General features: G+C 22.2%; 7 protein-coding genes across 7 annotated transcripts; 3 read left to right on the top strand and 4 right to left on the bottom strand.

The window, feature by feature from the left end:
* Positions 1-1,689, bottom strand: PVVCY_0802310 (splicing factor 3A subunit 3, putative; the record flags this gene model as incomplete). Its single annotated transcript, XM_008627031.2, has 1 exon — positions 1-1,689. One exon carries the CDS (start codon positions 1,687-1,689, stop codon positions 1-3), a length of 1,689 nt encoding a protein of 562 aa, XP_008625253.2.
* A 984-nt stretch (positions 1,690-2,673) lies between these two features.
* PVVCY_0802300 (conserved Plasmodium protein, unknown function) lies at positions 2,674-7,784 on the bottom strand (the record flags this gene model as incomplete). Its single annotated transcript, XM_008627030.2, has 2 exons — positions 2,674-5,658; positions 5,814-7,784. 2 exons carry the CDS (start codon positions 7,782-7,784, stop codon positions 2,674-2,676), a joined length of 4,956 nt encoding a protein of 1,651 aa, XP_008625252.2.
* A 1,669-nt stretch (positions 7,785-9,453) lies between these two features.
* PVVCY_0802290 (conserved Plasmodium protein, unknown function) lies at positions 9,454-13,254 on the top strand (the record flags this gene model as incomplete). Its single annotated transcript, XM_008627028.2, has 4 exons — positions 9,454-10,817; positions 10,913-12,555; positions 12,673-13,131; positions 13,229-13,254. 4 exons carry the CDS (start codon positions 9,454-9,456, stop codon positions 13,252-13,254), a joined length of 3,492 nt encoding a protein of 1,163 aa, XP_008625250.2.
* A 719-nt stretch (positions 13,255-13,973) lies between these two features.
* Positions 13,974-15,693, bottom strand: PVVCY_0802280 (conserved Plasmodium protein, unknown function; the record flags this gene model as incomplete). The annotated part of the gene is made up of 2 exons (XM_008627027.1): positions 13,974-15,343; positions 15,459-15,693. The coding sequence occupies 2 exons, from the start codon at positions 15,691-15,693 to the stop codon at positions 13,974-13,976; spliced, it is 1,605 nt and encodes a 534-aa protein (XP_008625249.1).
* Positions 15,694-17,728: 2,035 nt separating this feature from the next.
* PVVCY_0802270 (thiamine pyrophosphokinase, putative) lies at positions 17,729-18,802 on the top strand (the record flags this gene model as incomplete). Its single annotated transcript, XM_008627026.1, has 1 exon — positions 17,729-18,802. One exon carries the CDS (start codon positions 17,729-17,731, stop codon positions 18,800-18,802), a length of 1,074 nt encoding a protein of 357 aa, XP_008625248.1.
* Positions 18,803-19,384: 582 nt separating this feature from the next.
* PVVCY_0802260 (conserved Plasmodium protein, unknown function) lies at positions 19,385-22,018 on the bottom strand (the record flags this gene model as incomplete). Its single annotated transcript, XM_008627025.2, has 1 exon — positions 19,385-22,018. The coding sequence occupies one exon, from the start codon at positions 22,016-22,018 to the stop codon at positions 19,385-19,387; it is 2,634 nt and encodes an 877-aa protein (XP_008625247.2).
* A 1,141-nt stretch (positions 22,019-23,159) lies between these two features.
* On the top strand, positions 23,160-24,875 carry PVVCY_0802250 (conserved Plasmodium protein, unknown function; the record flags this gene model as incomplete). The annotated part of the gene is made up of 1 exon (XM_008627024.2): positions 23,160-24,875. The coding sequence occupies one exon, from the start codon at positions 23,160-23,162 to the stop codon at positions 24,873-24,875; it is 1,716 nt and encodes a 571-aa protein (XP_008625246.2).
* Between the last annotated feature and the right edge of the window lie 546 nt (positions 24,876-25,421).

The raw sequence follows: 25,421 nt of genomic DNA, 5'->3' as shown, positions 1-25,421 counted from the left end.
CTATAGCAATCCTTGCCTTTTTAAATCATCATAAGCCTTTATGCTCATAACATTTCCCTTTGAGTCTTCACATTCTACCTCATGATCTGGCTTAAATTGAATAGTTTGAGTTTCTTTTTTAAGTTTTTCATAAAGATTTAAAGCATCTTCGATTTTTGTAATTTCTTTAAAATGTAATGTATTTGGAATATTTAAACATTTCATTCCAAATGAATGTCGCCATTCATAAAAATGTTTTTCAAAAGCAGCTCGACCAAAATAAGAATAATTACCACATATTTCACATTTATATTCTTTAGATAATCCATGTAATTTATATAGCCAATAAGGTATAGGTTTATTATCATGTCCTAATGGTAAATTTAAAGGATTATAAATTGTTTTATTTTCATCTTCTTCATCTTCATCATTATTTTGTTCTCCATTCTCATCGATTTCTGATCCTAAATCTGATGTATCATAATCTGACGATGAAATAATAGAATTTGGATTTAGAATATTTTCAATATTATTAATTATGTTGTTATTATTTATTACATCATCTGATATACTTAATAAATGATCATTAATTTTTATTTTTTTTTCATTTTTTTGTCTTTTTTCTATTTCTTCAATTGTAAATGCTTGTTTTCTTTGAATATTTTGTATTGTTTTTTGAAAAATTTTATTTAAAAGTATTTTATAATTTTCAATTAGATATTCATGTTTTGCAATTAGTTCATCTTCTTTTTCGATTTCGTCTTTAATTTGTTGTAACTCTTCAACAGAATATTTTTTTTTCATATATTTTTTAAACTCTTCATCATATTTTTTACTTTTTAAATACCCTTGATATGTACCTTCAGAGGCATATAACTTATCATTAATTTTGCAATAACTATTTAGATCATAGGTAAAACATTCCCAATGTTTTATTTCTTTATTTTGAAATAGTTCTTTAAATTTGTTTTCATATTGCTCATATGTTTTTTCCCAATTCCCCAATATATTTATTTTTGAAAAAAATGATGTTAAATAGTTTAGTAGATTCTCTAAATATTTTTTATACTCATCATTTTTATATTTACAATATCTAGGAATATAATAAAATCGTGTAAAATTGTTAAGGTATGTAATTAGATCCATCTCTTTAAAATTGTCCATAGAAAGTGTATTTTTTCCTGACCCAGAATTATTTAAATTGTTCTTTTTTTTAAACATATTTATACGAAATTCTTTAATCTTTTTAATATTAATAAATTCATCATAATGTTTACCCATGTCTACATATTTTCCTTTTTTTTCTAAGGGAGAAAAAGAAGACTTTAATTTATTATTTTTTAAAGCTTCATTTTTATAAGATTTATAACTTCGAATTTCTGTCTTTTTTATATTTGTTTTTTTATGATAATCTTTAATATATTTAATTTTTTCATAATAATTTTTCCATACATCATTATTTTCTTCATTTGTTTTTCCAGAAATAAATTGCATCTCCTCTTTTTTTAAATTATCGTCATCATTATAAATTTCTACAAGTTGTTTCGATTTGTTTTGAATCTTTTCTACTAAATAATTTATACAATAATCATAAAAAATATGTTTTTTATTATTTTTTACTTTATCTTCAATTAATTCTGCAATAGCTTTTTCTATAAGTTCGATCTCTTCATGCATATATCGAACTTGCTCTATCAAAAATTGTGACATCTTTTTCCTTTGGTTTTATTATTCTTAAGGAGTTTAAACAACTTTATTATTTATCTACCTCTGTATAGGACATATCTACACTTCTCTATTTACTTTATATATATGTTTATTACTTTTGTTTGAAAAAATTCGCACACTTTTTAACCCCTCACTTTTTTCTTTACTATTAGCTGTATGTATGAGAAATGGCTAGTTAAAGTTTTGGCCTTACACCTTGTTTACTTACAAGTAACGCAATTTTGTAAGCTCATATTTATCAAATGATTTAAATTGCCAATTCAGTAGTTAAAGATATATAATATATGCAAATGTTACAATACATATGATTCTTTTTATTTATAAAAATTTTGAAAACAAATAAATTTATAAATTATGCCAAGATTAGAAAGAAAAAAAATATAAAATGACATACATATAAAACATATACTGTTTGGAAAATAAGTTATATATATATAACATATCTATGTTTAGGTAATTTACATTTTTTTTTTTATCATTAAAGGCGTAAATTAAAAAAGTACAATTAGCTATAAAATGAGAGGAATATCCCATTATTCATTTATTTTGTAAAAACTAAACCCGCCAAATTTTATGACCATTTTTCTGTTTATATATATTAATTGAATTTTAATTAAATATATTTTTTGTAATAAAAAAAAAATAATAATAAATGCATATTTATAAGAGCAGCATAAATAATCATATCTTTTTATCCAATATAATGAAAAAAAAAAATAAAAATATAAAAAAAAAAACTTAAAATTAAAACCAAAAAAAAATTTAATGATTCATTAAAGAAAAGAATACAACAATATATGGAATTGTCATATCCCTAAGTCAACAATTTTTTTCCACAAAAATGTTTTCATACATTTTGATCATCATAACTAGTGATGCATCATGCATAATATGTATATGATCAACACAAAGTATAAACAATGTTGAGAGTACCCTGAGATGGTTTAGCTTTGTGATGTTACAAAATCATGTTAGGCAATTTTCCTGAACTTTTTTTTTTATTTTGTCTAACTGATAAAATGAATTATCAAGGTTTTTATTTATAGTATCTAAAATATATATTTCTTTATTTATATTGTCTGGATTTTTTGATACATGAACAAAATTACAGTTTGATAAATTTTTTATTTTACGTGAATTTAAAGAATTATTATATTGTACATCATTTAAATGGTTTTCTTTATTGATAGGTATGTTACTACTTAAATTGTTATGTACTGAGTCGTTTCTTTTATTATTTTTTTCAGTTTGTGTTGTCAGGTTTGAATCGATTATTTTCATGATAGCCTTTATGTCAGGGCATGGGTGTTTTCCTCTTGATTGGAGTTCAGACATAAGGTTTATTTTTTTATTATTGGAATAATTTGAATTTATTATTTTATTTTTTTTCATATCATTTGGCATATAATTATTATAAGATGAGATTAAATTTTCTATATATTTTTTTTTATAATTAACATTATTTATATCTTCATTTTGTAAAACATTTATTTCTTTTTCTCCATTACAACTTTCACTTTCTCTCGTTGCTTTAACTTTATTAATGTTCATTATTTTTTCATTCTTCATGTTTGAGAAGTTCTTAATTTCCTTTTCGATACACATTCCTTTTAAATGAGGAGTCTTTATTCCTGTTTTGCTACTACTATTGTTTTTGCTCAAACCCAATAAGCTACCCCTTTTAGAAGTCTGGCGTGTGGTACTATTTTGAAAGTACTCCTTCTTTAAAACTTCACTAGTATCATAATTATTTTTTATTTTTGAAAGAATATTACGATTTATTTCATTTTTTTTTTTATTTGAAATAGTTGATGTTATTATTTTTTTTATTTGTTCAGAATGAAGATGACTATTTTTAGCTTTATTGTTAGGACAATAAGAATTTTCTTTTTTCTCTGTATCTATATTATTTGAGGTATTTACAAAAGATTTATTTTTAGTATTACTAATATTTTTTGATAAAAAAAAATTATTTTTTTTGTTAATTATTTCTCGGCTTCCTAACTTCTTTACCGATTCAGTAGAACTATATTTATTAGTTAAATTGCTAGATGATATCACTTCATTTTTTTTTGTCATTTTCAACATGCATAACTTGTTACGAGATATAGAATTATGGGATATCATATTATTTTCATTCAAATTAGTTTTACTTTCTACTTGTTGACTCTCTATTTGATCAGATTTTGATTCATTACTATTCTCTTCGATGATATTACGAACCTGTTTTGAGTCAATGATTGTTTTGTTTTTATTTTTTATATCATCTTTGTCAATTATAGCACATTTTTTAGTGCTAGCCAAATTGAGTTTATCGACAATGTCATGACTCTGAGTTAGTTCAATTTGTATTCGTCTACTGAGATCTTTATCAGTTTGATCATTTATATTACCTTTTTTTGAATTATATAATAATTTATTTTGTTCAGACTTTGAAAAATTATGAAAATAACATTTTTCAAAACTATTACAACAACTTATTGTGCTTCTACAATATTGATCTCTCTTATTATTACCTTCAAAATAGCAATTTGAACTTTTCCCTTTTTGTATTGGCAAATTAAATAAAGCCATTTTACTACACCTAGAGTGACTGTCACAGTTTTCATCTCCTCCTTTACAATTTTCACTTTTTCCACAATCTTTGCTTATCACTTTATTGCTACTTTTTGTGGTACTTCTCAAGAATGAACCTTTTTCATTTAAATTTGCAAACAAATTATTGTTTGTTTTTTCCTTGTTATATAGAATATTTATTGTCTTATTGCTATGCTTTAATTTAGATATTTCATTATGAGTATGAACAATATTTTCAACAAAAAAGCTGTTTGATTCTTTTATATATTTTTTTAATTTTTTATTTTCTTCATATATATTATACATTTTATTATTACCTTTAGAAAATTCGATCATGTCAAAATAATTATTTATTCCATCCGTATATTTAAGAATTATATTTTTTAAGTTTTGTATTATTTTTATATTTTCTTTATCCTTTTTATACAAGCTTAGGCACGTTTTTTTTATATCCTCTAAGCTGTCTGTTTTTTCGAATATGTTTACTTTTTCTATTTTGCTCTTCATCAAATAGTTATCTTCTTTACACATGCTTGGTCCCCCACTTTTTGATATTCTGTTTTTTTCTTTTACATAACGTGAGTTACTATCAAACGGAATAGAATTACAAATTTTAGACAAACTTATTTCCTCATGTTCACTATCATGAGTGTCAGAAAATAATGGATTACTAGAATGGTTGTGTGACTTTCTCAAACATATTTGATAATATAATTTTAATAATTCTTCGATACTTTTTTTAGTATATTTACAAGTTGGATTATTTTTATTTTTTTCTAAAATTTGAAATATTTTTTTAAATCCATAATTCATATTATGTATTTCATTTTTTTTATTTGATCTATTATTTTGTGGACTTTGATCATTTTCAAAATTTTCTTCTGTATTTTTTTTACACATTTTATTAAATTCATTTTTTTTTAAATCTTTATGTTGATCATTTATTATGTCTCTATAATATTCATCTTTTAATTTTTCAAATTTATATTTTATAAATATTTTAGGACTAGTAATATCTAAACTATGATTAAATAAAGTTTTAAAAATAAAACCTATTCGTTCTACATAAGTTAAATTACTAGAATGAGTTTTGTTATTTATTTTACAATTTAAAGAACATGAATCTTCCTCATATTTTTCATCAATACTTTGAGATAGTTCATCCGTTTTCTTTTCAGATATATTTAAATGAAGAAACCCTTCATCTTGAATTTGAAATATATACTTAAGATGTAAAATGGTAAATCCTATATACAAACTTTTTTCAAATTTTTCATTTTGCCCACTTTGTTCATTTGATCCATCCTTACATTGTGTTGTAGTTTTTTTTCCCGAGTCAATTTTATCAATTCCATAAAAGCTCAGCCTATAAAACTGAAAAAAAAAATAAAATAAAAATAAAATAAACAAACAAACAAGCAAGCATAGTGATGACATGACAAAATAAAATAAAAAGAGAGACTGCTTATAAGTTAGACCAATTTTTAAGATATATGTACACACATTTTTATTGTCTTTTTCTTTATTACAGCTGATTCGGATATAATTGGATTTCCATCGGATAATTTTGCATCAAATAAAAGTTCCAAACTTATATTTGTAGACACCATATTTTGCAACTCTTCCAATAAGATATGTATATCCTCTGGTTTTAATAAATTGTTATTTAATTTATTTTTATTACATATTTTTATAAAACAATTTTCTTGATCTAATTTGATTTGCTTTTTGTAAAAATTAAATGAATTTATGATAACTCCTGAATTATTTGTTACAACACATTTAATATGCTTATATTTTGTAAAATATATATTTTTTATATTTATAATTATTTTCATTTTTATATCTTTTTCTTCCTCTTGACTAATATCTAAAATATTTTCACTACTTATTTCTATTTCTTTATTAGGAATATAGTCAAAATATTTGATTTTATGACTTCCATTTTTATTCGAAGAATTTAATAAAATATCATGATCTAAAGATAAATCTTCATTACTCCTTAACAACCCTGGTTCATATTTATTAAATTCAGCAATCATTTCTAAATTACTATTTTTAGAGATATGTCTTTCTTTCGTCATCACATTCTTATTCCATAAATTTTTTCTATTTTTTTTTTCATCAATTTTAAAATTTGTACTAATTTCCTTTTTATCAACATTGCTTGTAGCAGGATTGTTTTCCTTTCTATAACTATCATTACTGCTATTGCTCATACTGCTTTCAGATATTTGATCTATTCCTTTTATTAAATAGCTATTTTTTTCTCCTTGCATGTTCATACTTTCACTTTCCATTGATATGTTACTATAAACATCAATTAGCTGATCTTTGTATTTTAAAATTTTATTAAATAAGACTAAATTTTCACTATACTTTTTTTTATTTTTCTCCACATTTTTCTCGGAATTTTCATGGAAGCTACTATGACTAGCCTCATTTATTTCATCATATTTGTATAAGTCCCCATTTTTTTGATTAAATAAATTTACCTCATCGTGGTCTTTTATTTTTTCTGTCCCTCCTTTCAGTAATGGAAGAATCTCTTTTTCAATTTCGTCCTTCTTATTTGTTGACACACTACCATGACTCAAAATATTATGATTGCAATTTTTATTATAATTAAATTTTAGTGATTTCTCTACTTCTTCATCACTTTTTTCACATATATATTCCGATATAATATTATTTTCTGAATTATTCATATGTATACTAGCATTTAAAGACTCACTTAAATTATATATTATAGTAGATGGTTTTTTATCAGTGTTGTCTGAATTTTGTCCTTTTTTAAATAATGAAGACTCTTTATGTGCTAAGGAACTTTCTCTATCATATTCATAATTTAATTCATTTTTGCATGAACAATTATTATCATATCTATAATTTTGGTTACTACTTTGACTGCTATTACAGCTCGAATCTTCTACATTATGAAATGGTAAACTTTTCTTTTCATTTGATATAAAATAATTTTCTTTTTCTTTTTCTTTTAATTTATTTTTAGGTCTATTATCCGAAAGTTGTATGCTTTGATTTGATATATTGTCATCATTTATTTCTAGTACATTTTTTAATTCTTCAAAATTGGGATATTCTTCATTTTTTTTATTGTTAAAATTTTCCTTTGAATAATTGTTATCTTCTATTATTATGTAAGAAAGTTCATTTTCGTAGCCCCGATCTGATTTGCACACACTCATTTCGTCATTGTTTTCGCTATTATCATCGCTATTTTTTTTTTTACTTATTTTTTTTTTTATTTCAAAATATTCTGGCGTTTGGCTAGCTGGTTCATAATTTATTGAAAGTATTTTTTTTTGTGAGGAGTTATTAATTTTATTTTTAGAACAACTAGCCATATCAGATTTACATTCAATTAACGATATATCATTACTTGATTTTAAGAAATGCGAATGTCTAAATAAAATATCTTCGTTTTCAATTGGTTCATCACCTAGGGTTTTAGTATGCTCAATTGCTGCCTCAAAATCCATTGTTCAATTGGCAAAAATAAAGATATTTTGTAGACAATTAAAAAATATGAACAGCAATAAATATATAAGTTATTTCACAAAATATTCTTACAATGCAATAAATATAGCGACATATGTGTACAGGTAAAAAATACAAAAAAAAAAAAATATCACGTTTTCAAACATAAAATAATATGTATGTCTGCATATACATTTTTTTTGCTTGAAAAATAAGCTAATTATTATTGTAAAATAAAGGTATGAATACAAACAACCAATTTTAATTAGTAAAAAAATAAACCGAAAAAATAAATAAATCATAAAACAATAAACAAATAGCTATACCAACAAAAATAGATAGGACATAATGAATTAGTATTAAATTATTAGGATAAAATAAATGATAAACAAATTATCAGAACAAATGTGATACAATTTTTCATATCTTACTCTTTTGTCTATTTAAAAAAATGTTAACATTTAAAATAACATTTTTTTTCATAATTATTTTAACAAATTTATAAAAGAGTTTTTATTAAATTGTGTTGCTTTAATACCGAACAAATAAAGTATATATACATGAGGGTATTATGAATGTGTATGTATATTATAGAAAATGTAAACATATTAAATTCTTTTGCAAATAAAAAGGTAGCAAACAATATTATACAAATTATTAGAACAAATGGCATTTCCATATATCCTAAGCAAATTGCTGGTATGTACCTACAGAACTATAAGGACAAGTAATGGAAGTTCATAAAAAAAATAAAATAAAAAATGCCCGTAAGAAGGTAATGAAAGTATTAATAAGAATAGGAAGAAGAAGAATAATGGGCATATAAATTGAAAGGGGTAAGAAAATTATAAGAAACAAAAAAAAAAATAATAAAATACATATCGAAATATATGGCCTGTATAATTTATGCAATACCCAATTTATATAAAATACCAGCATATTAATAAAACGTAGCAAAGGTTAAGAAATTTATAATGCTTATTATATCAAAGGAAAAAAAATGTTACAAATATTTTGAAAAATAGTGTGTCCAATTAATTCTGAAAAAAATAAAATATGCTGTTTTTTTTTTTATTTTATAAAGCTTTTCATTTCATTAATTTTTTATTTAATTATTACACATTTTTTTGCATATTTTTTACTTTTTATTTATTTTACATTTTTTAAAAATTTTTTTTGTACACTCCTAAAAGGAAATTTTTATTGTCTTCTTTACTTTTTTAATTTGTTTATTTTTATATATTTCTTACACATTTGTGAGAGAGCAATATTAAACGAAGAAATATTCTTCACATATTTCCGTTTAATATAGTTTGAATTATTTTCTCCTGATTTTTTATAAAGCGTGTGTGTAAGTGTATAATTATGTTGGAGGTATTTACATTTGTTAGTATCGCCATACATACATATTTATGTGTATGATAGATAATTTGTATTCCATATTTTCTTATCTGTAGTAAATATTCCAATGATAGGTGGCGTTTAAATACAATTTTATATTCTCTTTTTTTTCGCACACTTTTAATTGTACTCGATTTTGTGCATATTTTTTTTGTAAATATTTATAAAACAGTCATGTTCAGAAAAAGGAAATTCAAAAATGCAGAAATTCTGTACAATCATTTAGAATTGAAGAAAATATAAATACATACATATTGAAGATATTTAAAGATGAGGAAAATAAAAAAAGACGAGATAGTGAACGTATTGTTCACAATATTTTTGGTGATGGTTCAACAACTTTCATTATTATATATCATATTAAATAATACAAATAATTATTTATATTTCAGTTTTTTAGCAATAGATATATATTTATGTATATATATGATATGGAGTTTATATGATTATAATAATGCAGGAGTAAAAATATCAATAGAATGGATGATTTATATGATAACATTAAGTTTGAAGATGATTATATTTTGTTTTGTAATAATTCAAATTGAAAAAGCAAAAAAAAGTGGCAATCCTTTTTTTATATATTTAGGTAATGATGTATTAGTATATAATTTAATATATATGACCCCATTTATTTATTTATTATTTTCATTGAGAAGTAGAAATATATTAGAATATATATTAAGTAATCAAATAACTATTGAAAACATATTAAGTATTGATGTAAATATAATTAATTTATTTGATATAATTGACTTAACATTTATGTATTCCCATTTGACAACTATTTATAAAATATTATCAGACTCAGAATATTATACCATTCAAAAAGTATATATTATGCTAGTTATAGTTATTGTATCTATGCTATTATTTGCTTTTTATTTCCCTATATATACTAATATAGAAAAATCATATTCCTATGATGATATAGATACAAATTTTGGTGTTAAAAATAAAATTATTCGAAAAAAAAGACCCGAAATAAATTATCAAGACAATTTTTTAAAAAATGAAAGTAGACTTATTTCAAGAAAACCCATGTTGCTAGATACAAAAGGGGGACAAACAAATGGAAATGAAACTGGTATGAACAATATTAGTCGGTATGTTAATCATGCGAAGACTTTTTTAAATATATATGACTCAAATAAAAAACCATTAAAAATGACAAATACAATTAAATATAAAAATAATGATAAATCCAAAGTATCAGAAAAAAAAATATTATTTTCATCATCAGAATCTATGTATTCACAAAAATCACTTTCAACAACACCATCTTCTTTTTATTCACAAAATAATTCAAATGATATATTAAGTGAAAGTGTATTTTCTTCTACATCTTCTTCAAATACATCTGCTTTTTCATATGAAGTGTCTGATTATTCTAAATCTCGTTCTAATGATTCACCCATGTCTTCTTCTTCATCACAAACATCATCATCTCATTCTTCTAACGCTCCAATTTCTGCATATCTACCTTCTTTTTTTTCTTTTACTTCTAAAAATCACAAAAACAATAATTCATATAATAAAAAATATAGAGATGTATATACTGATGTGTATATAACAGCCAAATTTCATTTCATTGTTGGATTTTTTTTAATTGACGTCCCTTTCCTTATATATAGGTAATTTAGCCACTATTTCTGTGTTAATACGTGCATTTTTTTTAATTTTATTACTATTTCTAATTTTTAATGTGTTTTTGTTTCACCATTTGTAGGCTCTACTTCTGTATTAAGTACAAGGTGATCCTTACCCTGGTCATAAAAAATGTCCTGTTTCTTCTATTCCGATCATTCAAGCTTAATGAATATCGGCTTGTGGAAAAAGAAAAACATAAGAAGAACAAAAGTAATTTCGATTTTCAATTTTACACCAATGAGAATGGAGATAGTGAAAGCAATGATTACACACAATATGATGATTTAAGTAGTTCTGAAAAATCTCAATTTTTTTATAAAAATAAAAAAAGTCTATTACTAGATGATAGAAATGGTTATAAAAGATGGAAATATATAAAGTCTATACGGACTTTTAAAAATAAAACATTTAACGAAATGAACAAAATGAAAAGTAAAAAAGAGTATGTGTTTTTGAAAAAAAAAAATAATAAGAATAAATATTTAAAAAAAAAAAAAAAAAAAAAAATAGACATATTAGATATATTTAAAGAAGAATTTCAAGAAAATAAGCAAAAAATGATTTTAGAAAAAATAGCATTAAAAAATAAAGAACAAGCAAATATTAATAGTGTCTATTTTGATAAGTTAGATAACAGTATAAGTAGTGGTGCTTATGAAAAAGGAACAAATAATTCGATTAGTAGACAAATTAATAATAGTGATTTATATAATAATGATGGTTATGATAAATTTGTAAAAAATGGAGAAAATGAAGATTCAAAAAATAGTACAAAAGTTAAATTTAGTTGGAGAGAAAAAATAGAATTAAGAAAAAAATATAAAACTTTTATAAATTTAATTTATAAATTAAAATATAAAAGAGAAATTCCAATTTATAGAATAACAATAATGGATCATATTACAGAATTATACAATTTTTTATTTAAAAAAATTAACTGTTCAAATTATATATTTTTTGATGATAAATTAGTATTTTCCTATTTTACAAATATGAAATTTATGTTAATAATATTTTTAGATTATTTATTAAAAATTGGGGTGACTATATTTTTTTTATTTATCTTGCTAAATAATCATACATTTATAAATAAGCACAATATAAGCTATTTCCATGACATACCAATAATAAATAATGCAGCCCAACCATTAGAATTTCCTCAAAGTTTTGATCTATCCAAATATCCAAATATTCAAGTACCAGAAAATCCAATAAATATAAAATACATAAATAAAGACATTGGGAATGTAGGTAGTACTAATGTAACAGAAACAATACCTGGGATTATTCCAAATGGCTATCTTAATTTAAATATTCGAGACAATATTTTCACATTAAAATGGAGTGAAATTTTTATATATGACAAAATATATTTATATGCTTGTATGGCATATTTCGTGTTATATTTTATATTACTTATTAAAGCGTCGACATTTTTTGATGTCCTATTTGCAGCTATATTTAATACTATAAGGAATTTGTCTTATTATTTTTCCTTAAAACAATTTATTTTGTTTTTTTATACTTTTAATGGGAATATATATAATAAAAATTATATATATCAGGATATGAGCATAAGAAAATTAAATTCCCATTATGAGTATTATTTTATTCTCTTTTTTAATATACATTATTTTATATCATTTATTAAGCATATTTCTTTGTATCTTCGTATTTTGTTCAATTTTAAGTATGTCTATTACTATAGGAATATACCAGCTGGTAAGTCATAAAGAAATAAAAAATTTTCGAGCTATTTTGATACAAATTTTGTACATGTACATGACCATTTTTTTTTATTTTATTACTTGTTCATAATTTTTTTTTTTTAATTTTCAGGGGAAGACAAAAGAAAAAACGAATTACGATATTCTATCAGTTCTCATATTTTATTTTTGTTGTGTAAATATTCCTATGCCCCAGTAAATTTAAATACTTTGTTACTTGGAGAAAATATATTAAGCAATATAATTTTAATTGACAACATAAACGGTTTTACTTGGGTAAATATAATAGTAGTTATATTATTTAAAGGAATACAAATATTAATGACAAAAGTAAATTATTTTTTAATTGGACTTTTCCTCTTACACATTATTTTATATATTGCTTATGCAATTCATGCACAAATATTAAGATATATAATTCTTAGAAAAATTGAAATCCTTTTTGCTTTTAAAAAAATATTAATATCAAATTATGAGGAAATCCCTCTTGTTCCTGATGATAATTCTTCTTATATTACATGTAGAGATATTTTAAAATATTATTCCGAAGAGGGTTTCTTTTCTTCAGAAGGTAAATTTATATGACCAGTTGTAATCAACCAAAGTGCTTACATGAATTTGCACACACATTCTTATTTATTTTTTTTGTATTTTTTTTTTCTGTACAGGCAATATTATACCAAATTTTATATGACCAGACAGGATAATTCTTTTTAATTTTACATATGTTTGTATATCAATTTGTGTGCATATATAACAATTTTTTTCTGTTTGTTTTATTTGCTCATTATTATATATTTATTTTTTATTATTTATTTTTAATCGTGACTTATAAAATCCAAAATAGTGTTGTAAATATAATTAAGCATATAAACTATATACTTAATAAAACAAATTAAATATCAAAAAGAAAAATGTGTATACAAAGAAATTTGTTAGCACACAAGTATGCTTACAACATAAAAAATGATAAGAAATACAAAAGAAAAAACATATTATACTATCATGTATACATATAGGTAATATGCATTCCTCATATTGAAACCATCATTTTAATTTACAAACTAATGAAATGTTAACTCTTAAAAAAATGAAAAAAAAATTCACAAACATAGCGAGTACTTTTTTTTTCAAAAAATGTATATGTAGTAGTCCTATCTTTGTATAGGTAATATATACATCAAGAACGAATTTGCATAAATTTGATCAGATTGTTTTTCCATTTTATTTTCTCACCATAAAAATTGATAGTTTTAGAAATATGCCAAACTATTGATAATAGCTTGCTGGACATTAAAATTTACATTGTTTTAATTTTTGGTATCCATAGTAGAGATATAAAAAGTTTTATTATATGCATGCATTTACTAAATTCGGGTTTGTTTTCCTTTATGCTAGTTTTTATATTGCTCGTCAACTTATGTAATACTTATATACATCCTCATTGTTATTATGCTCACTTGTATTGTTATTAAAAATTAATACATCATCATTTTTATTTGAAGAAAAAGAATAATCGAAATTTATGTCATTTACATATTGTGTTTCACAGTTTTCTGAATTATTTTTATAATTTCGATTTTGATGATTATCTTTTATATTACTAGTATTATTATCAACATGTTTGTTATTATAAAAATCTTCTTTATATTTATTTGAATTATTTATATTTTTAGTTAAACTTTTTTCTCCATTGTCTACATTATCATTATATTCCTTATTTGATGTGTCTTGAGTTTCATTTAAATAATAATTACTAGCATTTGAATTTTTATCAGTTTTTTTATTTTTGCTAACTCGAAAAGAATATATAGAGGATGAGTCATAACATGAATTAAGTGTATCAGGGCTTTCTCTTTTACTACTTTTTTTAGATTTTTTTTCTGAACGATTTTCATATTTTTTTTCATTTAAATTGTATACACTTGATATATATTCAAAACTATTATTTATATTATCATTATTATCCATATTTTTTTTAATTAAATTGTCATTAAAATCATTTTTTTCGTCTTTATTATTTCCATCTTGTTTTATATCAAAATATTCATTATCAATTTCATATATATTTTTTTTTTGAGATTTTTTTTTTCTATCATTTTCATTTATTTTTATATTTTTATATGAATATTCATCATCTCCTTCATTATCTTTTCTCTTTCTATTTTGTGTTGGATATGTTTTATCTCGATCCCCATTATATCCATTTTCACAAATATATATAACATCACCGTTATTTTTTCTTTCACCATTTTTAATGTTCACTTTTTTTTTAATATTATTTTGTCTTGGTGTTGAAGATAGGGGAGTATTATCATCTGATATGTAAAACACGTCATCATCGTTACTATTTTTCGAAACATTTTTTAGACCGTCTTGCACGGTTATATCTTCATCGGAACTAGTAAAAAGGTTGTTGTGCTCACCATTTCCGTCTCTATATTCTCTCCAGCTACTAGTAAAGTTGTTTATTCCATTTGTATTATATCTACTACTTCGAGTATTATATTGTCGTACTGTATTATTATTATTAAATGTATTAAAATTGTCATTTGAATTATTATAATTATAATCCATATAATATGAGTGTGCATCACTTCCATCTAAAAGACATTCTACATAAAAATCATCAGGAGAGCGAATATCATTTTCTTTATTTTTTTCGTCACTATTAGATTTATTTATATTGTTTATTGTTTGATCAGATGGTGGGTTTACCAAACTTTCACCCCCCCCATTCAATGCCTCATCTAATTTCAGGGCATACAAATAGTCCGCGTCAACTAAAAAGGTAAGAAAAAGTGAAGGAATAAACATGTAAAAATGTAAAAAAAAAATATCATATCATTATTATAGTCATTGTTATCATTATCATTGCTATCGCCATTTTCAACCTACTTTGATCGAGCTGGTTGTCTGGGTTTGAGGGATTATCATTTTGCTGCTCCTGCTTTGTCTCATCCAACGTTGCAGGCTCTGTAACTTTGTCAACCTGTTTTGGTTCTTCAGTTGTTAAACCATTTTTAGCTTCTGTATCCTTTAAATTTTCCTGATTACTTTGTTCTTTTTTTAATCTTTCTTCATAAGCTTTTCGATGCTTATTTATATAAAAGTCTAAATTTAAACTACTCATGTTTATTTTATAATAATATGAATTTTAATTTACTACAAATATGTATGTATATCCTATATTGCTACCATATGCAAAATTATACACATGTATATATGTTGGTATATATTTTAAATACACAACATAAATTTGAAACTCGATGTAGCAAAATTCGGATATTTATACAAACGGACTAATAAAAATAATCAAATTTAAAAAATTCAGTCAAAATAAATCATAATATTTGTATGTATACATCAATTTGATAATAAACCATACAAATAATGTTGATATTTTGTAAAAATTTATATTTTTAAAAATTTGTAATGCTATAATAAGGTGGCACAAAAAAGAATGAAATTATGTTGGCCCCTTTATCGCTATCTATCTATATATAGCATTCTACAGTGTAGTTTAAAAGGTGGCTTGATTTTTATTGGAAGGGTATAAATATATGTACAGCTGTGAATATAGGGAATAAATATAATGATTAGATAACATTTTTTTTAGAACAATCATTAAGTTTTTCAATTATAAGAAGAAAAGAAATCTTTAGAAGCTTAAAGAAAAAAAACAATGACCTGCCTCTATTATTATGTGTACTTTATGAATTGTACGGAAAGTAAACAAGTACAAAAAAAATGAAAATAAGTACAGAAAAAAAATGTAAAAAAATGAAGAAAAGAAATGGAAAATATGCTTATTACTACGTACTTATATTTATTTATTCATTTTAACATCATATATTTTTTATCATGCATTATAAAAGCATAAATTTTATCAAATAAATATTATTTTGTACTCATTGGAAAAAAAGAAAAAATATATATAGCATAGCAAATAACTATATTATTATCAGGTATATGAATATATATATATGTACATTTGTTTATCAATTTTTTTTTATTACATATTTTTATCCCCAAGTGTACAATTTATAAATAATTTTCAAATACTTGTACATAAAAATTAAATCAAACAAATCGAAGAAAGAAAAATTAAATAAAACGGTAAATAAATAATAAATAGGATAAATAGTCATTGCCATCAAAAATAATAGTATATGCATTTCAGTAAAAAAAAAAAAGAAACGGAAGAAGCCAATATATTTATTTCAAAAAATAGAAAAAAAAAAACATATAAATATAAAAAATTTGAAGAACAAAAAAGTAAACGCATAAAAATTTCGAGCAATCTTTTATTTTCCCTGTAATCATAGAATTATATTATCAAAAAAAATGATAAAAAATGATAAAAAAATTATATAATTTTTTATTTTATCATAAATAAGTTTACTTTAAATATATCCACAAATTTATGAACAGTTAAGAAATAAAAGAAAACATACACACAACCTATTCTCAGCATTATGCATATAATATGGATGTATAAATTTACCATATCCACTATTCATTCTTTTATATATAAAATTTAAGGACTCATAAGGTTTACACACACACATATATATATAATATATCAGTTCTCACAATAGTAATAAAAAAAAGAAATTACCTTCCATACTATACATATGGTGTTAATTGAAATAAACTCTTGTATAAATTATTAAATGCCTTTCTTATATCTAAATATTATCAATAAAAAATGCTATAACAAAAATTATATTACCCCATATATTGTACTTATAAATATATGATTGCCTTTTTTCTTGTTTGGTATATTGTCATAGTTCCCATTATATGCTTATAAACAAATATTGATGTAGGATGCTTATCCTTGTTAATTTTAAAAAAGGTATTGAAGATATTTCTTAGTTAAATATATCACAAAACTTATGCCATTTATTTTATCATTCCTTAAATAAAATAATTTGTAAAACTAAAGGGGGAAAATATATGAACAGGACATAATAAATTGAGACATTTCATACAGCCATATATTCAAACCCCCAAAAAAAAAAAAAAAAATACAATGTTGTTTATTCTCTATACCTCGAAATTAACATAAATAAAAGGAAATATAAATAAGTGCTATATTTATCACTATAATATATATGCATTATTTTGTAAAAAATATATCTCTCGAATTATATCCTTTTTAAATGAAAAAAAAATATTTAAATTGCTTAAAATACGCTTTTGCTAAAGATAGGGGAAATTATGCTGGGGTTGGGAATAAGCATAACTTAACTTTAAATGAAAAATTTTATATGACACACCGTCGTTTTAGTAATGAGAAAGGAAGAAAAGATGAACATTTTATTCACGATTTTGATTTTATGGAATATTTTTTATCAAATTATGAAGATCAATCAAGCCCAATATCCAAAAGGGAACATACATATAATGAAAATACCAATGATAATGGTAAATTTATAACTATTGTTTTAAATAATATTTTATGTAAAAATTCCTCTAAAATTATTAACAAGTCAGATATATTAATATGCGCTGATGGAGGTGCTAACAGATTATATAATTTATACAAAGATATAGACAGACTTGAAAAAACAAATAATATAAATAACGATCAAAATGAAATAGAAGACAAATTATCAAATTTGTTTAATAAAACAATTAAAAGAGATCAAGAATTCAAAAATGAAATATCTCAAGTCGAAAAAAAAAATAATTTTAAATATTATCCTAAAATATTACCAGATTTAATTTGTGGTGATTTTGATAGTATAAACATAAATGCCTATAATTTTTATAAAAAGAATAATGTTTTATTTGAAAAGTGTGCTGATCAAAATAATACAGATTTGGATAAATGTATTGATAAAATAAAAAATCATGTTAAAAAAAATGATAAAATATTTATATTAGGAGCTACAGGAAATCGGTTTGATCAAACATGTGCTAATATTTCCTCTTTATATAAAAATCCGTTAAAAAATAATTTATATTTAATAGGTGAAAATAATTTTTTGTTTTTATTAAAAGAAGGTAAACATATAATAAATGTTAATCCAAATGTTTTTGAAAAAACATGTGCATTATTACCTATTGGAAATAAATGTAAAATTAAAACAGAAGGATTGAAATATAACTTGAATTATGAATATTTAAGTTTTGATAAATTAATTAGCTCATCAAATGAAATCACACAAACTAGTATAGAAATTTCCACAGACTTTCCTGTCTTATATAATTGTTATTTAAAGGACTTATGATGGGGTTACATTGTGTGTGCAATTTGAAAATACAATTTATTTCTCACACACACCTCATATGTTATTACTTCAATACATTGGAAAATTTAAACGTCTTGTGCTATCCTCAATAGGCTTATTTAAAAACAAAGCATCGATAATAATCAAACATTTTAATATGATAAATAGGAAGTAAATATTTTTAAGTATAATATTAATAGTTGGGAATGTAAAGCTAATATTAATATAGCTAGTTGATATTAAAAATAACTAGCCAATATTAAAAGAGCTAGCCAAATTAAAAAAAAAAAAAAGTAATAAATAAAATAAAAATATGAATGCTAAACAAATTACAGAACAAATATGGAAAATTAATTAATTAGTGAATAGGGCATTGGAAGGGAATACTAAAAGAATACCTTCCAATGATAATTCATAATATTGAACAATTAAAAAGGAATTTAATTTTTTCATTTTAAACATAAAATGAATGATAATTTGGTAGTTGGTAGCTAGCTATTAAATTTTTTTTTTTTTAATTATTCATAATGTACATAATTTTTCATTAGTGTATAGGCAAACAATTTTGTATATAAGTTTGTCTTACACAAATGGAACATCAGTATATACTTCATTTTTGTTTTTGTTTTTATTTTTCGCTTTTTTATTCTCAAATGTTTGCTCAAAATTTGTATCATCATCATATACTAAGTTATTAAATTTTTTTATTGTATTAATTTTGTTAAAATTATTATGAGTATGTTCCGTTTGTGCATATATTTCTTTTGTTTGATTTTTTTCAAAATATTGAGGTGTGTTAATAAAAATATCAATAGTGAATGGATATATATTAACTTCTTTTTTATGAACTATATCTAATGATAATAAAGCATTTGAAACTTCAATATGAAAAGTTGAACTATCTGGAACAAATACTTTTTCTTTTGAGTTATCTTTTTTACTTTTACAAATAAAATATAATTTATCTATAGTATCTTTTGAAAAAAACTTTTTGGGGATAATATCAGTTTCTATTGCGTGTAATAATATACTATGTCTTCTAATAAGTAATGATAATAATTTTGGTGATTGTGTTTTTTTAAAAGCATTATAAATTAAATCTATATATATAGGAATAAAATAAAATATATTTTCAGTACATAAAAAACTTGTAATAGCAATTGGCATCCATAATATTCCTCTTATATCAATACCTTCATTTTGTATACTTTCTTTTAAATGAATAAATAATTTATCAAGCTCATTAAAATAATCTAGTTTTCCTGCTGCAATTAATGCATAAGCACATAAATATTTATTTAAAATATAATTTTTTCTTTTTTTTGCTACGCTATTATCAAGTTGAGACATTTGAGAATATAATGTAGAAATCGATTCATTTTCAGCCGTAAATTTCAATGGCTTATCTATACTATATTGTTTTTCTCGACCATCCAAATAATTGTTAATTTTTTTGTAAGACTCTTTAATTAGTTCTTCATCTCGTATTCTTACTTTAGAAAGTGCATGTAATATTTTAATTATATCAAAAGTTGAAAATTTATTAAAATTCGATTTTATGTAATCACAAATTGTTTCATAAAAACTTACATCTTCTAATGCCGCATCAGCATATGTATTTACTATTACAACAATTTCATTAGGGTTGTATAAATTAATATTATTTTGTACATATTTAGCTAGCATAAACATGCAAAATTCATCAATATATTTACATGTTCCAATAGTAAATATAAAATTAGTTATCATATAATGAGGAATTAATTCTAAATTTTCGCATATTAAATCGGAGTGACTATATAATAAATTATTATCTATATGGTTATATACATATTTTGTAATATATAATAAAAGTAGTTTATTTATTATTTCATTCTTTATTTTTATTATATTTTTTTTTATATATATATAATGCTCTTTGCTTAAAACAGGATAATTTCTATCATTCCCTTCATCTGATAAATTAATTTCAGTAAATCCAACGTTGTCATTTTCACTTATTGTGCCACTTGGGTCAGTATTATTTGCAAAACCTTTTTCATCTTCATCAGGACTTAAGATAGGTGCTTCACTAGTTTCTCCATCAGTTTTGTTACTTAATTTATTTATTAGATTCATATAATTCGATAAAACATTGATAACATTTGTGTATGCCTCTCCATTTTTTACTTCATTTATACACATCAATAAGATGTAATCATATAAATAATAAAAGGATATTTTATTAACTTTTGAAAAAATATACTTATTATATATATTATTAAATATATCGATAAATATCTTTTTATTTATATATTCTTTATTTTTATATATCACATTTATTCCATTATTATTATTATTATTATTATTATTTTTTATGATATTTTCTTTATTATTTGAAAGAGATATATTATTATGATGCAATATAGACAACAAAATTAAAACATTTTTTATATCGTGTGGGGTTAATAAATTATAATCAACCTTTTTAATGATATCTATAAATTCATTTTTGTTTTTTTTATTTATATAATAAGAAAATATATTGCAATCTAAGAGGTAAATATTTTTATCACTATCAGTATTAATAGCTTGTTCACATTTTTTCAAGTCTTGATATACTATTGGGAATAGCATATGATAATTCATATATCTTTTGTTTATACTTTTTTCCTTATAATTCCATATATCATATTTTTTTAATTTATAAATAAATTTATATAAATTATTTGAAAAAAAGTAATTCGAATTCAAGCTATTTTTTTCATCGATTTTCATCATATGCTCTTCTTTATATTTATTTGCCTTTTCAATGTTATGTATGTAGTAAGGCTGTGTATCATTATATCGAAAAAAACCATTATTACTTCCACTGTTTAAATAATTTTTCCTTGAATTAATAAACTGTATTAATGTTATAGAATTTGCTACATATTTCAAAATGTCTGTACATTCCTTTACTTCATTTTCATCACACTTATTTTTAAATGAGCTATTTATTAAAAATATATAGTCATTATATATGTCACTTAATTTTTTTTTATTGTAAAATAAATAAAACTTTTTTAAATTTTCTTTGTTTTTAACACTCTTTATGTCTATATGACTAACATCATTTGGTTGCACATCAATGTAACTCTTCTCTCTTGTTGTGGAATATTTTTTTATATTTTTCAAACAAATTCGTAATGCATAATTGGTCTTACTTTTTTTTAGACACTGACTTCTTATCATCATACCCTTTTATCACAATATAAAGAATTAGCATATGATTAAAATGAAACAAAAAAAAAGTAATTATACAACCCAAATAAATTTTAAATAAATAAAAAATTGCATAAACTTTACAATATGAGATAAACTTATTAAAGATATATTTACAAATTTATAAAAATAAAATCAAAAATTATTAAGAAATATGAATTAATGTGTATATATATATATTGCCGTCATTTTCCTTATCCCCCTTATAGAATGGCAAACACATAATAATGGATTTTTCTCATGTATATATATTTAGCTTTACTTTGTACAAAAAAAACTAATATAAAAATATATATAATTATTATCACCCTTTTTAATAGCCACCATTATTTTATTTTTCATTGTAAATAAGTTAAAATTTTATAAAAATATTTATGCCATTTTTTTATGATATGTACTGATTGTTCTATCTTTTGTATTAACAGTTAGTACTAATGTGTTTTGGCATATTCTATTTATATATTTTATTATATTTATTTTGTTAAATATTTTCTCTTAAATATATATATATAGAATAACATGATACCAAAAATGTAAATGAAAAGGAGAGTCGAAACGAGGCCCCAACTATACATAAATTAAGTATAGTAATGCATATAAATATATGGCTATTTTTTTCGCTTTTTTTTTTTTTTTATGACTAAATAGCTATTTGTTCATATTTTTTTATTTTACAAATTATTTTATTTTTTTAAGGTTATGAATTTATGGATCTTTAAGAGAGCATAATTATTATATGGAGTAATAGGAGTAATTATTTATAATGAGAAAAAAAAAATGGGAATTTCTTTATCCATATATATATAGCTAAACGAAGAAATATGCGATTTCAGACTTCACTTTTAAAGTTGGTATAATATTTATTCCCTTTCCAATATAAAATCAAACTGACAAATATTTTACAAATAATATACTGTTAATTTGTGAATAAAATTGGCATATATAATATATTCTTATGCATATGCTCTATAACAATATTTTGGTCACTAAGCCATTATATGGTAGCAAGCCAAATAATGTAATTACTACTAATTTTTTTTTATATGAACATGTTCATAATATATAGATATAAAGGTTGGGGAAGTAGTACATAACAGTTTTGAGATAATTGCCTATGAAAATGGAGAAAACAAAATGTAGTATAAAAATAAGAAAAAATGAAAAAAGTAAAGAAAATAAGAAACCACCAAAAGTAAATATATTTGATGAAATTTGTAAAAGTGATGAAAATGAAGAAGAGGAAGAAGAAGATGATGATGGAAAACAAAAAAAAATCCAAAAAGTAGAAAAAATAACAAGCATGAAAGATGGAAATATATTTATTGAACAAACAGAAAAAGATATTAAAAACATGAATGATAGAGAAAAAGCAAATTTTAATTTTATAAATAATTTAAAAAAGAAATTAGATCGTGTAAATAATAAAAATAATATTACATATTTAAATTATTTTCCAAATAGTAATAATCAAAATGACAATCAAAAATTATTAAATTTCGAAAATTCAGATGGATATGACTCAAATGAAAATCTGTCTGATGTTGAAATGAAGGATATAAATAATTTTATAATTAAAAAAAATGAAATACAAAATAGTGAACAACATGATAATAATGTGTCAAACGATGAAGAAGAAATAAATATAAACGATACAGAAATAAATCAGTTAGATGATATAAGCCATTTTAAGGTATCTGAAAATAGTTTAGCTTTTAAAAGAAAACAAATATTAGATAGATTTAATAAAAAAGATAAAGAGTATAATCTTAAAAATGAATTAAATTTCTATCACGATTTTAAAGAACATAATATAAAAATAGAAAATTATGGATTAAAAATTTTGAAAAAAATGGGATATAATGAGGATATATATAATCAATATATTAATACATATTATAATACAAATGACGAAAAAAATATTTCAGATAAAAATAATACAAATGCAAATTATTATGACAAAATCTATGAATATTTCTCGTCTAGACAATTTCGATTTACTGGTGTTGGAGCAGAAGATGAGATGAAGGAAAACATGGAAAAAATCAAACACAATGACAAAAATGAAAAAGAAGAAAATTCAAATGATAGTCACCATAGCTCTGATGAAGGTAACCAACATAATGAACAAGAAAGAGATACTAAGGAAAAAAAAAAAAAAAAACATGATAAGTTTTATAATTCTTCTAGCCAATTTGAGAATAAAAATAGAGACAAAAGCAGTTTAAATAATGAAGAAAAAGAAGATGAAAATTATATAAATAATTGTAACAATTTTTTTGAAGGGCTTTTAGTAAAAATTAATTTGAAAGAGCATGAATTTTATAAAAGAAAAGGGATAATCATATATAAAAACAAAAGAAGGAAAAAAAAACAATACTACTATGGCTTATTGATATTTAAAACATATAAGCATATTAGTACATATAAAAAATATATTATGGGGAAGATCGACGAATTTTTAGAGAAAACAGAAAAACACAATGAAAAAAATTATGAGGAAAATGACCATGAACAAACAGAATATGCCAAAACTTATTGGCGTCCTATTATTAAAAAATTAAATACTTATACCGAATCAGATAGAAAAAAATTAGAATTTGATTTTACTGAAGTTAAATCATATTATTTAGAAACAGTAATTAATGATGAATGCTTAAAATGTAAAATTGTAAATAAAAATATTTATCATCCATCAAAAAATGAAACCCTATATAAAGAGACTGCTGAATTAAAAAAAATAAAAGAAGATCGTGCATATATACAGGTTCATAAAAAATATGACTTAAAAGTTTCGCTCGATGATATTTGTCAATACATTGGGCATGTGTAAACTAAATTTATTATTTATGTATTTGGTTTTACCACCACACATTTTTTTATACATATCATATTCTATTGTTTATATTTCCTATATTATTTTTATTTTTTTTGAAAACTAAGCGCCTACAATATGTAGGTACATATTTTATATTGTTGCCAGGCTGCGGATTTGATTTTTAGCGTAAGCCATTATTATTACATTTTTAGTAGGTAACATTTTATGTATTTTTTTTTATAATAAAAAACATAGCAACAATAAAATTTGGAATTTTAAAATTCACTGTCTTTTTGTAGTATACAAATTATTACACGAAATTTGTGAAAATAAAATAAACCGATTTGATTGCATAGTTTAGCAATACCTCAATTGTACTTCCAAACAAATGTACTTCCAAACAAATGTATTTCCAAACAAATGTATTTCCAAACAAATGTACTCCAAACAAATGTACTCCAAAATAAATGCACATATAACCTAATAAAATAATGACAATACTAATAAATATATTATTTATATTGAAAATAATTTAAGAATATGTGTTTTAATGATAGGATG

The sequence above is a fragment of the Plasmodium vinckei genome (genome assembly GCF_900681995.1).
Source record: "Plasmodium vinckei vinckei genome assembly, chromosome: PVVCY_08".
Classification (NCBI taxonomy): domain Eukaryota; phylum Apicomplexa; class Aconoidasida; order Haemosporida; family Plasmodiidae; genus Plasmodium; species Plasmodium vinckei.
This window is presented reverse-complemented; position numbering and strand designations above follow the sequence as displayed.